General features: G+C 37.1%; 1 protein-coding gene and 1 non-coding gene across 2 annotated transcripts; one reads left to right on the forward strand and one right to left on the reverse strand.

The window, feature by feature from the left end:
• Positions 1-7,613: 7,613 nt before the first annotated feature.
• Positions 7,614-15,613, reverse strand: LOC117292704. Its single transcript, XM_033774844.1, has 6 exons — positions 15,494-15,613; positions 15,242-15,314; positions 14,087-14,229; positions 11,703-11,753; positions 11,264-11,323; positions 7,614-10,064 (listed from the first exon to the last, which is right to left on the reverse strand). The coding sequence occupies exons 1-6, from the start codon at positions 15,543-15,545 to the stop codon at positions 9,997-9,999; spliced, it is 447 nt and encodes a 148-aa protein (XP_033630735.1). The 5' UTR covers positions 15,546-15,613; the 3' UTR covers positions 7,614-9,996.
• A 509-nt stretch (positions 15,614-16,122) lies between these two features.
• Positions 16,123-16,193, forward strand: Trnag-ccc. Its single transcript has one exon. It is a non-coding gene; the product is annotated as a tRNA-Gly (tRNA).
• The last annotated feature ends 46 nt before the right edge of the window (positions 16,194-16,239 follow it).

A 16,239-nucleotide genomic window follows, 5' to 3' on the forward strand; every position in this document is an offset into this window, starting at 1 on the left:
ATACACCAACTGTGAAGGCTAGTTTTTGACAATTACCAATAGTGTCCACTGCCTTTAAGTATACAAAATTACTCAAAAATTTAGTAATAATTTTTAATTCATAATTTTTGTTTGCTTCAAGCTTTTTTGTGCTTAAGCAGTTCTATGAAATTTGGCCCAGCTTATCGACGTTGATAAGCCCACACGTGAAATCTGCACGTGTGCAAGGGATAAGCCGATTTGACGACAACAGTTAAGCAATGAAGCAAAGTCCGGATTTAACCATTAAGTGGGCGTGGTCTATCAAAAAACATGGAGGGTGCACCACATTCAATAATCTCCCATAGCAAACAATGCTAACCAATGCTAAAATGTTAAGTATACAAAATTACTCACAAATTGATCAAAGTCTCTCAGTGGCCTCTTGAAACTCACCCGAATATAATTTCGGGATATCTGAACCTAAAAGATTTATTTTCACTTTTGACAGGTCAGCCGTTTGGAATTGTCGCTAATTGCCCCAGAAAAAAACATAGAAAACAGTTTTTTCAAAAACGACTTATGGCCATTTTTTTTTTTTTTTAACACGTCGCCACTTCCCGAGTTAATAATATTAGAACCAGCTTTAGAGCATAGAATAAAGTCTCCTGAAGTCGAAGCACAGAGTTTGTGGTTATCTTGTCACAATGTCAGGGGCTCTTTTCTCACTCGAGCAACCTGAAAACTTTAATAAGGCTTCTAAAAGCAAACACAAAGCTGAACATCATCGCTGTTAATTCTTTCACTATTTTCCTGCAACTTCGATGACCAATATTGAGCCAAAATTTTCACAGATTTGTAATACAAAAAAATGCACATTGGGATACACCATCAAGTGAGAATACTGCACTTTGACAACTACCAAAAGTAACCGGTACCAAAGGTGTCCAGTGCCTTTAACTCACTGCGAGAGGATCAAAGTAACGGCAAACAAGAGAAGAAGGGGGCTCTAGAATGATGAGGATCGAGTGGAATCTGGTTCAATATTGACCCTGCTCTCAGTCACGTAATACCAGGTAAAGACGTACGTCTTCCAGATTGCGTGACCGGAAAGCAAGTCAAGTCAAACTGACACAAGACGCAAATTGGGGTAAACATATTTTGGTCCTCTAATAAGATTTTAAAAAGTAGACTTGAATTGGATCCAAATCAGTAATGTTTTCTTCTGCCCGATAGAACAAAAAAAATGTTTATTCTTTAACGAGCATTGTGGATTAGACTTGCGAGATGGACGCAAACATGGCGTGTTTATTATTGTTTAGATGATCATCACGTCAAGGGACCTCAATAAACTCTCACAGGGGGAATATAAACGCCAAGCTGGCAACAGCCAATCTCTCCCATTCAAACATTGGTTTAAAGTGTATTAATATGAATTGCAGAATCAAGAAATTTGAAAGCTACACGACAGTGCCGTAGTCATTGTGGTATCGGTGGTTAGCTTGGTAGGATAAGAACCCAAAGTCCTGCGATGCTGACGCAGGTGAAAAATAACAACTGTACAATATCAGACTTGAGGTCGAGTCTAAGTTGAAAGGTAATTAGAAGGTTTTCCTTCAACAAAATGTCAAGCCGTCGATGCGGATGTAGACCATCGCCATCACAATACACCGAAGACCATGACCATCATACACCGATCGAAACGTCAAGCTTTCACATCATGGTGCACCAGTCTATGGGGACTATGCAGTTCACGCGAGCAGGCACGTGAACGTAGACCGTCACAAAATGGTGTTGTTTCTAGTAACGTCACCACTTTGGGCTTATTGCATGCTCCCATTATGACTTCAGCACGCACGTTCCTGACGTGAAAAATGGTAACTTCGCGTAAGCTGAAAACGTGAGATTTTAGCGACACAATTTTCTGACGTTTAGTTCACGTATTTTCTTGGGTAACGTGCAGCTAAACCTATTATTTCGCGAGCGTGTGAGTTCAGAAAGACCTACGTGCGGTTTGTGACACACGCTGCTCTCCTTCTCGTATTTGCTCCATGTTAATCACCATCGAACAACCTCGGGGTTTCAGCAATCGATGTTCGCCCTCTTCCAAGAAACCAAGGACCCAAACAAAAATCTTCAATTTTGATGGTTGGCTGATGGGTTTTTCTCCCATTTTGATTTGGACTTCATTTAAGCAGGGACACATACCCCGAAGCATCAGGTGTCAGCAAGATTATAGTAAAAAGAAAAAACCTCTGCCCGAATAATCTAGGGAATGTCAATATCGGTTAAGGCTTTGGTTGTCATTCATAACACGCGGAAAGGGTCTGATTTTGTCTTGATTTGGACACCCGATATCCGGAAGGGTCTGAGGGTGAGCTTGTAATATCCATAAACGCGGGAATTATTATCAAGACTGTGTTTCCCGCTTTGACACTGTCTTATTGGTAGAATGCAATCAGGGAGGTTTGCATATCAAGCTAGGCTGAACTTATCGATAGTACGCTTATAGGTATAGGTGATGAAATTGCAGCCGTTGGTGGTGCACAGAATTTGGCTGAAGTCAGAGTGTGGCAGATTTGAACTAAAATAATTCTTGCAAATGCTTGTTATTTTGTGTATAAAATATAGTTACTTTGTGTATAAAATATAATTTCAAAGGGTTGTACTGCGATAGCCACGCGGTTGAATAGCTCTCGTATGGCATATTCTGACTGTTTTAAAGTGCCATAATTATGTTTGTATCACCCGCCCCCCCCCCCCCCCCCATACATATTTCCCGAACTCAGCCGCTAAATAGCGCTGGTGGGATTGATCACATTGAGTGTCATCGGTTCCGTTGTCACATGTCGTTTGTCCCCAATCATATCAACCACGACACTGCAGAAATTCATGGCGCAAAAAGGGGACCTGACTATTTTTCATAATGCAACTGTTACATAAACTATATTCCACCTGTGGTCATTCATGTTCATAATTATTAATGTGTAGGGTTCAACCGCGGGCGTACCGTCTATGAAATCATTGGGTTGGACGTCCACAGTGGTTTATTGCAACGATGTTTGTGTAAAAAAAGGGATCATTTAAAGATATTGGACACCTTTGGCAATTATCAAAGACCAGTCTTCTCACTTGGTATCTCAACATATGCACAAAATAACAAACCTGTGAACATTTTAACTCAATTGGTCGTCGAAGTTGCTTGATAATAATGAAAGAAAAACACCCTTGTCACCATGAAGTTGTGTGCTTTCAAATGCTTTAGAGGTATCGAAATCAAATTCGTGGGAAATGTCGAAAACTAGGTTTTTGCAGTGGGAGCCGTTTCTCACAATGTTTTATACTATCAACAGCTCTCCAATGCTTGTTTATACCACGTAAGGTTTTATGCTAACAATTATATTGAGTAATTACCACTGCCTGTAATTGGGACTTAAAAATTAACATTTTTTTTAAGACTGAAATTGGTGATGAGGGGATTATTAAACAATTTGTGCAAGTTTGAAGCCGGTGTAATTTCGAGTGCCAGCCCCCTCCCCCCCCCCCCCCCCCGAATGGCCACTAAACATGGGCAGAAGGAGGTTTATTCAAAAGAGGGCGCTATAGCAATGTTCACACAGTTCGTTCAACGTACGAATGGAGAGAATCTCCGAGGACAGAAACAAAATAATAAAATGAAATAAGTGAAAAATTACGCTCAAACAACTTACTTACAACGTTTTCAAACATTGAATTTCGAACTCGCCAAAAAAAACCTTATTGCTTTACTAATTTCTCAAAGGCTTTCCGCTATGACCATCTTTATATCATGTCAGAGGCTATGTATAAATTTGTTTACATTTAATCTTTTACCAAATTAAATGGAAACACAGTCGATGTATAGAGTTGTTGTTACCCACGAATTGGGTCAATTCGTGCCCGATCTATCAATTTGCATTAATTTACAAATCAATTTGATCTGAGATGTAAATAAATTATTCACATCCGCACTCCACAATAAATCGAGTTATTTGTCTTATTAGCCCACTTCTACCGTCAATTGAACTCGTAATTATGTTATTATCTATATTTGACTATACAAGTTGATAATGCTTTTATTTCCCAATGCAAAAACAGAGATTTAAAAATTGGCAGCATGGGTGTTGTCACGTGTACCGAACAGGGAATCATCATCAACACTTTAACAACGTAGTGTGAAATTGTATTATTATTGATGTGAACATAGTTAACCCAGATTTTGAAGTGCAATGCACGAAATCACACAACTAAAGATACCATTTTTTTATACAAAACGTTACGCGCGAATGTCCACGGAGATTTCATCCACAAACCTTTTGATTTGCAGTTATAACGTCTTGCAACAAGACCAGTTTAAGTTTTGGTCATGTTTGCACTGCAGAAGTTTGTAGTTTGATAACAGGTTGTTGGTTTTTTTGCAAAAACAACATACTTTCTTAGTGTTGAAGCAAGTTTTGCCTCATTTCAGTTGCAACCATCAACATCACTCCGACGAATATGAATTCATATCATTAAATTCAATTTAAAAATGTTTTCTTTTGACGAGTCATGAGGAATCGTCATCCAGGTTAGCACAGTACTAACCCGAGACTTTATTTACCTACCAAACTACTCAAATTTCACCTTTGAATGTTCCTTGCAATACCAACATTGCTGATACATCAAATGTCTTGAGTTTTCAGTTCAACGATAAACAGAAACCAGGAAAATTACTACAATTATTTGTTTAATATGTTTCAAGTCGGAGTAACCAAACCAAGGGTACCGCAGAAAACTAGTCTGGCCCCTGTTGCAAAGGGGCAAGGATATCCCCTCTTACAAAAACACACACGGCCCTCGACCAAAGCGAACAATTTTATTTCAACAAAATTTTCATTTTTATTGCCAAGAAAAATTCAACCTCTCTCAATATCTGTTTTCCATTTTTTTTTATGAGGATAGGCTACAAAGGGTTAAAACAATTGTTAAACCACTCAATTGAGAATTTATATTTATGAAATTCATCCTTCATTAGCTAATTACACTCCTTAATTAATTAAACATTGACAAAATTGATCAAGTCAACCATGTGTTGTTTTTGTACAAATCTTTTGGGGTTTTTTCTCCTACAAAAGTTGAGGTGAATTCTTGTGAAATATTTCACAAAATATTTGAAAGCAAATAATTAAGAGTCAAACTTTGTAGTAACAGCGTATTACTTATCTAATGGGGGTCAATGTACCGATCTATTAAACTCCGCCCATACGTGCACACTGACCAATCACAATGGCGATGGCCCGGCCAAAAGCCCGATACGGCACAACACAAGAAAATCCCATTACAATGTAAACGAGTTTACGTGTGTGGCGTGGCCGGGAAGGGCAAGACGCGCGCGTGCGGACGGTGCGTTGTGAGCGTTTACACCACCTGGGCCCAATTTCATAGAGCTGCTTAGCAAAAAAATGTGCTTAGCATGAAATTTCTTCCTTGATAAAAACAGGATTACCAACCAAATTTCCACGTGATTTTCAGGATAAGCAAACAACAGCTGTATACCAGTAACGGGCAATATGCATCAAATGGAAATTTTGTTGGTAATCATGTTTTTATCAAGGAAGAAATTTCATGCTAAGCACATTTGTGTGCTTAGCAGCTCTATGAAATTGGGCCCTGGTGGCCACTGTTGATAGACAGTTGCCATGATGGGCGGGGCTTAATAATTTTTTCTCTAAGTCTAACGGGGTCGATTTGACAATGTGTTTGTTTTGTCCAATCATAAACTTCAAAATTCATCAAGTAATTTACCAATATTTCAAAATTAAATGTTTCACATTCTTATCTTTAAGAATACTTCATGGTCCTGTGGGTAAACCAAAACAATTAATACCATTCTCAATAATATAATTTAATTTAATAAAAGCAATTAATATTTCAAATTAAATAAAAAAGAAGCTCTGAAAACAAAATGGGAGAAGCAATTTCACAAACCAGAAAAAAAAACTTTAAAATCATTTCGTTACTTAAAGAAGCTATGTAAGTTACTTTTAGTAATTAATCACACATGCCACACAAATTAAAATTATCCAGCCAATTTCAAATGATTCAAATGACAAAAAGAGTCATTAAATATTTCATAAAGAAACAAAATCAATCTTTTGAAGATAAAACGTCGCTTCAGAAATTATGATTTAACATAATTTCAATTTTAAAAGAAGATAGCACCCCCTATGACAATGAATATTTTGCCAAACTTGTTGCTGGGAAAGAAAGTCGAAAACACACACCCATTTGTACTAGTTTTATTGCTTTGAATTAAGAAGAACAAAATCCGACTGTTGTTTCTCCATGTGGAACAAATAAACTGAATACAACACCGCTGGCCAGCACCAAGGGATTGCACAACCCTAGCATTGGTAACAAAATGTATCACTTTATTGGTACTGTTGACTATTATGTATTTGAAAAGATTGTTAGCATAATAATCGAACAAATTGTGCAAAATATATGCTAGGTGGCTTTTTAAGTGTTACAATTTATTTCAAAACCAGGGAGTGTGTCAAAGAAATGCTAAAAAGCAGAAAATATTGCTGAACATCATTCTGCTAAGTTAAAATGAGCGGTATACCGGTCACAAATTCTACATGTGACATGGTAGTTTGGCTGGTAACCCTACTCTGGTAAGCACAATTTTGTTGTGTTAAGCTACATTTTATGCTTCAGGAGCTCTATGAAATTTGTGGCACAGAGCTATTAATCTAATGTCTCAAAAACACTTTCACAATTTCTGATCCCGAAGTGTTTCTCTAATCTCGTCAATTAGTATAGAACTGGCCACACACCAAGCCCAAAAACACCTTTTTATTATGTGGTTCAAAACAGATTCCTCCACCGGAAATTAAAATTCATTAGAATAAGAGGACGAGAGAAACAGAAATGAAAAGAATTTTTTTAACTATAATTAATTTTAAAAAGTAATTCATTACGTGTAAAAACTTTCACTCTATTCACTGTGTAGCTCTGTTCACAAAATGTAGTAAACATAGTTTAGTTTTACTGGGGAAAAAATGGCAACATTGCCATGGCATAAATTATTCACACGTTCCAATTTTGGGAAACATGCATTTTGTGTAGTCACAATTCTATTAGTAGAAATAATTAATTCATTCATTACAACCACCACCATGTACTTGCCGACAGGAAGAGGTCACAGCTATTGATAGGGTACCATTGCACTTCAACAATGTGCAGGGTACCAGCATAATTAATACTCCGTTATTTTTTTTCTGAAAATCAGTCTCAGAGGGAAAAAATAAACATTGTGCGCTTTCAGCAAACTCTATAGACACAGATTTACTTTAAATTCCAAAGTAACATAGCTAAAATACTATTAATTAGTTATTGCCCTTACACCAATGTGTAATAAGCACTGTATATTCAGAACTTTCCCGACTCCTGTGAAAAAAACTCCAATCAGAATATCACTGGGAAAAGGAATTGAACTCACAACCTTTGACTTAGAGCAGATGTATGACGAAAAGACCACCGAGCTGGGCCTGGTGGCAGATTGAATCCCATATATGGAAGAAAAAACCCACATAATACTCTTTATTACCGATGCATAGCTAATGGGGTTGAGAAGCATTGTTGACAAAATGGCCTAAAACTTGGATCCAGATATTTTTGGGGGTGTTGAAAAAGTAGATTTATAACACATTGTTTAAAAGATTACTTGTGTGCTACCAAAGTGGTCTTGAAGCATGCACTACAGTTTGTTGCCTCAATGCCTCAAAGTTGCATGCAAAAGTTGCCTTGTGTTTGCATATTGCTCTGATAATTATACCCATGAAAAATAACAGCGCCTGGACTGGGGAGAAATTCCATCCCCCTATAGCAGTTCAAACCAAGAGCATCTCTACAATAAAGGGCTCATGTGTGAAATGTTGTTTCACCTCCCAACACTTTGTTCCTTCCAAAAATGTGTGTGCTTTTGATCATGTTCATTAATTCAAACATGTTCATTTTCTTCTTCCAAAATACTTCTCGATAACAGTGTACACAAACTATGTATGTGTAAATCTTCTGTTATTTCGAAGAAAAAAATAAAAATAAAAACAACATTAACGACAAAGCACCTGGATATACATTATACCTAAACATCATAGAATTCTATAAATATAACTTTGGACTTGAGGTAAGCATTCATTAAATGGCACACTTGGTTGGAAGTCTGTATTCTACAGTAAATGATAACGATAAATGATCCATGGTTGTCAGTCACTTGAACACCACGCTTGCCAGTTCTGAAGTATCAGTGAGTGTTGCTGTTCTACCACAAGCCAAATGGATAAAGAAAGCTGTTATATTTTAATAGTTTGTGTCACTCACAACTCAAACAGAGATTATTTTCATGCACATACTGCAAATCTTACTAGATTGTATCTCCTAAAAAATCTCCACCCTGTTAAGTTTCAAATCCAGCCTTACACTTGTGGAAATAATTTGATGACAATCGAAAACCATTAGATCATTTACTTTGATGGTTATGCACTCTGATATGAAAACATCCAATATTAATTAAATAATCAAAACAAGACATCCATAATTATTTCCTTATTTCTTTTGATAAATTCTGAAGTAAAAAAAAAAACGATTCAATTAATATCAAATTATCTTTTGATAATCATAAAAACACTCAAAATTTACCATCATCACTGGTAAACTTTCTACAACAAGAAAAATCATGCATTTATCCAATTTCTGAGCCAGAGTTTATCAGAGTGCACAACCATTCGGCCGAGTTCACAGAGCTGGGGCCAGTTTGCATGGAAACGCTTACCACAAAGTATATGCTTAGCATTAACATGCTACTAGCCAACATACAATTTGTTGTATACAGGTCGAGACTGGTGCCCTGCAGTTTTTTTTAACTTGGCAGATAAATAATCAAGCAACTTTTTTTGCTTAAGAGGCCATTTTCAACACTACGGCTTGGTCGTTTGGAGTCCGATACCTAATTAGGACGTTTTTAAAGGCGGGCACCAACTGTTTGAAGTCCGATACCTAATTAGGACGTTTTTAAGGGCAGGCACCAACTGTTTGAAGTCCTCTACCTAATTAGGACGATTTTAAGGGCGGGCACCAACTGTTTGAAGTCCGGTACCTAATAAGGACGATTTTAAGGGCGGGCACCAACTGTTTGAAGTCCGATACCTAATAAGGACGTTTTTAAGGGCGGGCACCAACTGTTTGAAGTCCGATACCTAATAAGGACGTTTTTAAGGGCGAGCACCAACTGTTTGAAGTCCGATACCTAATAAGGACGTTTTTAAGGGCGGGCACCAACTGTTTGAAGTCCGATACCTAATAAGGACGTTTTTAAGGGCGGGCACCAACTGTTTGAAGTCCGATACCTAATAAGGACGTTTTTAAGGGCGGGCACCAACTGTTTGAAGTCCGATACCTAATAAGGACGTTTTTAAGGGCGGGCACCAACTGTTTGTAGTACGATACCTAATAAGGACGTTTTCAAACAAATCTGGTCATCAGATGCTGCTCAACAACTTTCGTCTTTGGTGAGCCAAGAAATGAGTGGGGCACCAGTGGCAACAGTCTAAACTTTATGGAATGTTGGCTAGTAGCCTGTTTCTCCTTTTCTGTGCTAACAGGCTATTAAAAGTGGGCCCTTTGTCAAATTTCATGAAGTCTGTAAGCAAAAAAAAAATGCTAAGCACAGGTCAGGAAAATCTTGCTTAGGAAAAACATTCCATGAAGTTTACACTGTTGCGACTGGTGCCCACTCAATTTGTGCTAGGCAGAGAATTTTGTCAAGCGGCATTTCCTGCTAAACAAGAAAATGGGCTCTGGTCTTTTTGTTAAGCAATTCTTTCTGCTTACCAGCTCTATGGACACAAACCATCGATATCTTCAAAGTGGAAGGAGAAAAACACACACACTCTTCACATGATATAATCTGTAGGATATTTCTGCTATAGATTCTTCTTTATAGTTTTTAAATAGATATATGTTATTGGCTGGCCTGTGTTATGTTGTGTCTTGGTTGCACATCATATAGGCTAGCTGCTCTTTCTCCAAGTCCATTGGCTCAAAATCTGTAAATGGAGAAGGAACAGGGAATAAAACGTAAGATAAGGTTAAGAAATATCAAGACATAAGCCACAATGAACTCTTACTCTAATGGTAAATTATTTATAACTAGTTTGGGAAAATAGAATTGGCTATTGCAAGCAACTTTACCGACTAAACGGACTGATGTATAAACGCAAAAAATAGTTAACAGCCTGATGTTTTTCAACCCAAGCAGAGTATTTCTGTTATTGAAGGCTAGACTCTGCTAGGGTCGAAATGTCAGGCCATTAACTTTTTTTTTTGCAATTAATTTGGTGTTAAACAAAGACAAATTTACCGTAGCAAGGTTCGACTCTTCGGCCTCTAGATTAACGTCATTACTGTCATGTGGGGTGGCCGAGCGATTTAGTGCATTGGACTCTGGTAGTCATCAGGGTGTGGGTTTGAATCCCAGTCATGACACCTTTGTCCTTGAGCAAGTCCCTATAATTGCTTCTCGTCAGGGGGTAAATAGGTATCGGTGAGGACAGAGATGGTTCTTGTGATTGATTTAGTTTGGTGCGCTACATACTTGGCAGCACAGGCTGTATACTCCCCATGGAGCTGAGATGGTTTAAGGAATGTAATAAAGGCCCAGTGACCAGAGGTTATAATGTTGGACGCCATGAGCATCAATGAGTGACCCATTTGACATCAAACTGTTTGGATCTGAATAAAATTGGTATGCCTGAAACCCAGTAATAATCAATTGTTATTATCTATGTTCACTCAACAACAAAATGTTTAGAATTGGATAGGATCAGTTTGCTTGGCCCAGTGATAATCAATTGTTATTTGGATCGTCAGTCCTCAATCCTCCACAATCCTCTACTCTATGGTCACAAGTTGGTCATTCAACACCAAAATGTTTGGAAATGGATAGGATTGGTATGCCCTGGTATGCCAGACCCAGTGATTAACAAAATTGTTAGTTCCATGGTTCGGCCTAGGGTCCTCAACTGTCCACCATCCTCTACTTTAAGGTCACTCAACAACAACATATTTAAAATTTGATAGGACTGGTATGCCTGGCCGAGTTATAAGCAATTGTTAGTTCGACCTACAGTCCTCAAACCTCAGCAATTGTAGTTGGTTTTTTGAGGATTTGGAAGGGTAAGGAATATTATGGGAAGAAAAAACTATTAACAAAAGTCAAACTTTCAATCGGAAAGATGGATCTTACTTTGAAAAACTGGGTGTTCTCTTTTGTCCAGGTACTCAACAGTCGATGTCTCACCGTCAGCTGTGGAATTCAAATCAAATATATTTAGTATCATTGTCTAGTTGGTAAGACACTGCTCTAGAATTGCAAAGATCATCGGTTCGAATCCCACTCATGAATGTGGATCTTTTTTGACAGAACTCGGGAATGAACTAAACAAAATAATATAACTCTTCTGAAAGGAACAGTTGACACAATAGAGGATCTTTGCTGATTAAGGAACTGAGTGGCTTTACAAACTCACTTAAAACAATAAAATTAATCAGTTAAGCTGTAACTCTTGATATTGATGAACTGGAGATCAATTTTGTAGATTTCAAGAATGTCTCAGTTTTGAACCTTTAGGTCTAAGTGTCAAACACTGTTGGGGTGGTAGTGTAGGGATGATTAAATGACTTACGTCTTCTTTGTTGCTTTGCTTCTTCAATTTCTCGTTTTGTTCTCAACCATGCTGAAATCAACAATACACACAGTAATTTATTCTCTAAGCTCTTTGTTCTCTGCACATTGTACCATTATAATAATTGCTCCTGTACAGCACTCATAACAGGCGGATACTCTGGGTAATATTTCATGGCTCTGCAGACCTTTGAATTCTGCAGTGAAAGTACATAGAATTGTGACTTTACAGGTCGTCAGACGTGCAGAATTCTGAGGTGAGCAGAGCCATGAAATTGGACCCAGATAGCCTTGCAAGCCTGCTACCTTTTTTTTTAGTTACTTATTATTATTATTTATTTGACAACTCACATAAAAATACAAAACTACAAATAGTTTATACGAAAAGGATAAAACTCTTTAAAACAATAAATATATAAATATATACATCTACTTTGATAAACTACAACAAGAAGTATATGTAGGTCACTGTATTTTTTTTTTGTAAAATCAGACAGAAATAGAAACATCCCACACAATAAGCATGATCCTATAAATAGCAGTTTCCTATAGCCTTGGCCAATCTTTGTGAAGCCGTTTTAAAATAGAACACAAGCTTACTCAGCGCAGTAAAAGACTTTGATTAGCAACAACAGCTTACCAGCCAAAATGCCATGTGATGTGACTCACTTGTGGCTGGTTCCACACTGGCTGCTGCTTAGCGAATACATTCACTAACCAATAAACGGTAACTATAGGAAATTCGGCCCTGCAGGAACTGTTACAAAGATCAATGTGTCATATCCTAATAGAGTTTAGCATGCGTATGTCTCATTCTGAGGCTTTCCTTAACAGAAACTGCCGTAGAATGATTTTGTGACGTTCAAAGCAGGAACAGTTAGATTGTTCTAATGCCTGTGATTTTTTCACAGAACTAGGGAAAGTAAAGGGAAAGAGTATACATAATGAATAGAGTTTTGTTTACTGTTTCATTAGCACTTATACCTTTTGTACCAGACCAAGGCTCCCTTCACACTATTTCATGCTTGCCCTCTGTAAAAACTTTTATAAGAGAACGATTTTGTCGTCAGGAACTCCGACAAAATTTAGCATTGTTTGAGAATATTTTCCAAGGGACATCGGAGAGCAGCACGAAAGTTGCTGTTCTTTCACACTAGCTGTCTTTTTTTCAAACATTTCCCAACCATGCTTAAATTTAGCAAGGCAGAAGGAACAATTGCTAACATGCTCTAGTTTGAAAAGGAGTTTTGTCATTTTATGAGAGACTGAAATTTGAAGGCATTCGCAGGTTATTGAAAACTACAAGATAGAAAAAACTTGGCATATATATAATATTAATAATAACATTTAAAATGCACGTCTGTCATAAATGAGACCCATGGTGCCGATTTATTTAATGTGGTGGTAATTAATTGTTAAGAATGACTTTACGAGACAAAGCAACATACAACGCCTTGAGAGGCCTTGACACAAGATGAGGTGTTTATTACAACATGGAGGTAGACCTACATGATTACAATACAAGGCAAGGCAGGTGAATCTTAATACGTTAAAAATGCAATAAAAAAACCTCCCCTAAATTTGTTTAATTTGTTCAGATTTAAATTAGGCCATGACCTCACTGAGGATAAAATGGTACTCAGGAAGTCAAGTTGTAATTTCAGTTTCCTGTTGTCAAACAGTCCGGAAACTATTAAAATTCCAATCTAAAAAAACAAATTATTTCACCCAGTCCTAGACAGAAATGACTTGAAGCAGGATGTTGGATAACATCATCAATTTTGACCCAAGGACTTTTATGTTTTAAAACTTACTAGCATTAGCAAATGTTATTGGGTTTTTTTTAGGGGGGGTGGTCACCCAAAGCATAACCGCCAACTTAAAATAAATGTAATTAAACCTATGTTTAAAAAAGATTCCCCCAAAAATTTAATACTGATAAAAATACACAGTTAAAGGGAAGGTACATGTTTGGTAATTACTCAAAACAAATTTAACTTAAAAACTGACTTGGTAACGATCATTGGAGAGCTGTTGATATAGTTTAAAACATTCTGAGAAACAACTCCCTCTGAAGTAGCATAGATTTTGAAACAGAAGTTATATCACACTAAAATAATAAAAGACTCTTAGCTAGAAGTCTTTTATTCCTATCTGAAAGCACACAAATTCGTCCAACAAGGGTGTTTTTTTGTTCCATCATTTTCTCCCAACTCCGATGACCAATTAGGCTCAAATTTTCACAGATTTGTTATTTTATGCATGTTGAGATACACAAAGTGAGAACACTGGTCTTTGACAATTACCAATTTCAGCTGATTTTGAAGTGAAACAGAGAATTAGTGGATTTCTTTTTCTCTAAAGTAATCGAATGTTTTGTCTCACCCTCGTTGAGCATTCTGACTTTTTCGATGTGAACTGGCGTCAATTGATCTCCAGGTACACCTGCATCCATGTTGGGTGAACGAGAGTGATGGCCTTGCCACTTGTCTGATAGAGTCTGACTGTGAAAAACTGGCTTCAATGAGCTATAACGAGTTGTGGTAAAACAAGAGCAACATTTCATAAGTAACAATTTATACAATTTTTAGTCAGTTCTCCCTTTTTGCAATGCTTAACTGTTGTGCAAACACTGATGTACTTGAAAAGCGAAACTTAACCTAAGATTAATCCTAAGTTAGGATAATTCTGGTGAAATCAACAGCAGGTATACATGTATGTGCTGTATTCCGAATCTGTGATGCAGGGAAATTCACTTCACCATGTTCACTCTCGCAAGAATTCACTGTGGTGCAAACACTGATGTAGGCTACTTTGAAGAAAAGCAGACGACATCAGTCAAATCCGTTTTTGGTTACTTGTAAGTTGTAAAGATCCTGCACTAACTTATTTCCTCTTTTTTTTTTTTTTTTTTTTTTGGGGGGGGGGGGGTTCACAAGACCACATGTCGTAAATCAAAATGTTTACTGTACTGTTCCTGGCTAGAGATAACATACAACTCAAAAACATTCTGCATCATTAAAAGTGTAATCAATAAAATATGCACAACATCAGACCAAAAACAGTGAAGCCTGTGAACACATAATAATCATGCAAAAGCGAATGCAATGCGAATTACCTGATGCAAACAATCACTGGCATGATCAGGTCAGGTATGTGCCGTTTTCCAAATTGTGACGCAGGAAAATTCACTTCACTCACGCAGTTCAAAAGAAGTGAGTGTAAGCTTATTTATGAACTAAATCGTCTATCTTGTTATTTCTCTTTAAAATTAATAAGGAATAGTTTCCGTATGGTGACACCACTTTTTCATTCGATATGAAATAAATTACATAGTATCTAATTTACCTCAACGAGATATCCCTTGGAATGTAAAGACGAGTGAAAAAGTGGTGGCGCCATACAGAAAGTTATCCCTCTTAAATTTAAAAATACCAATTTTGTAACATTTTGCTTTGGCAGTTTTCTAACATTCAATTGCTAAACTGGCACTTTTCTTTTTACATGAATAAAAATTATTCCTGCAGACGGTGTACCTACCTCATTCCGTTTCCATTAAACTCTGGTCTTGTGTCTTTTGATTCGGTGCCTGGATCGAGTTGTTGCGTCAGAACTACGTTCAAGGAAAAAAGTTTACTTTTTCAACTTAACAAAATTTTACATTATTTCTATCATTTTGTGCTTGGAAAACCTTGGAAAACTGGGAGACTTTCTACACAAAATGCAAAAGGAACAGGCTGTCATGTACAATTTGAGAGATGCAATTATATTTAATTATAATTGATAACTTACCCCTTCTGTTATGGACGTTAAATTTGCTAGGACCTTGATGAACTTTGTACATGTTGACTTGCAACTAAGAAAATCATTCCATCACACACTGCATCACAAGCCTACACAGAGCGCGAATCAAGCGAGTTATGGAATAGTTTTGCATTAGTTGCATGCATAACGCGTACATACGCTTGACGTAGTTAAATTAGTCCCATTTGCGTAACCATTTGCGCAGTGTGAAGGTCAGTTACAAGACTACGCAAAACAGACTAAAGACTGGTGCCTTTACACACTACGGTTAAAAAATACAACATCTGGAAAAGGTACCAGTCAAAGTATTCAAAAGAATCGATACTGAATTGCTGAATCTACTAATCGACTCTAGACTCATTATATAATGTGTTGGAATATTTTTCGATTAAAATTTGAACGGGATGGCGGTTTGGTATCGGCAAATTTCCTGTTGGTTATAAATATACTGGTGTAAAAAGATAATAAGCAATCGTCACTGAATACATTCATCTGGGTATTGGTTAAATCTGTTTATTGGGTGTATTTAAGATTGTATTTGTGAATGAAAATGCAATTTTGTTTTTGTTTTTTTGTAAACTCTTTATATATTTAAAATTCACCAATTTTGGACGTTGGCACTGCTGGTGTAGTGGTATCATGCAAGATTCCCATTCTTGCGACCCGGGTTCGATTCCCGGGCAGTGCACGGTATTTTTTATTCCGATCTCTAAAATCATAAATTTTAACGTAGG

This window comes from Asterias rubens, chromosome 7 (genome assembly GCF_902459465.1).
Source record: "Asterias rubens chromosome 7, eAstRub1.3, whole genome shotgun sequence".
Classification (NCBI taxonomy): Eukaryota; Metazoa; Echinodermata; class Asteroidea; order Forcipulatida; family Asteriidae; genus Asterias; species Asterias rubens.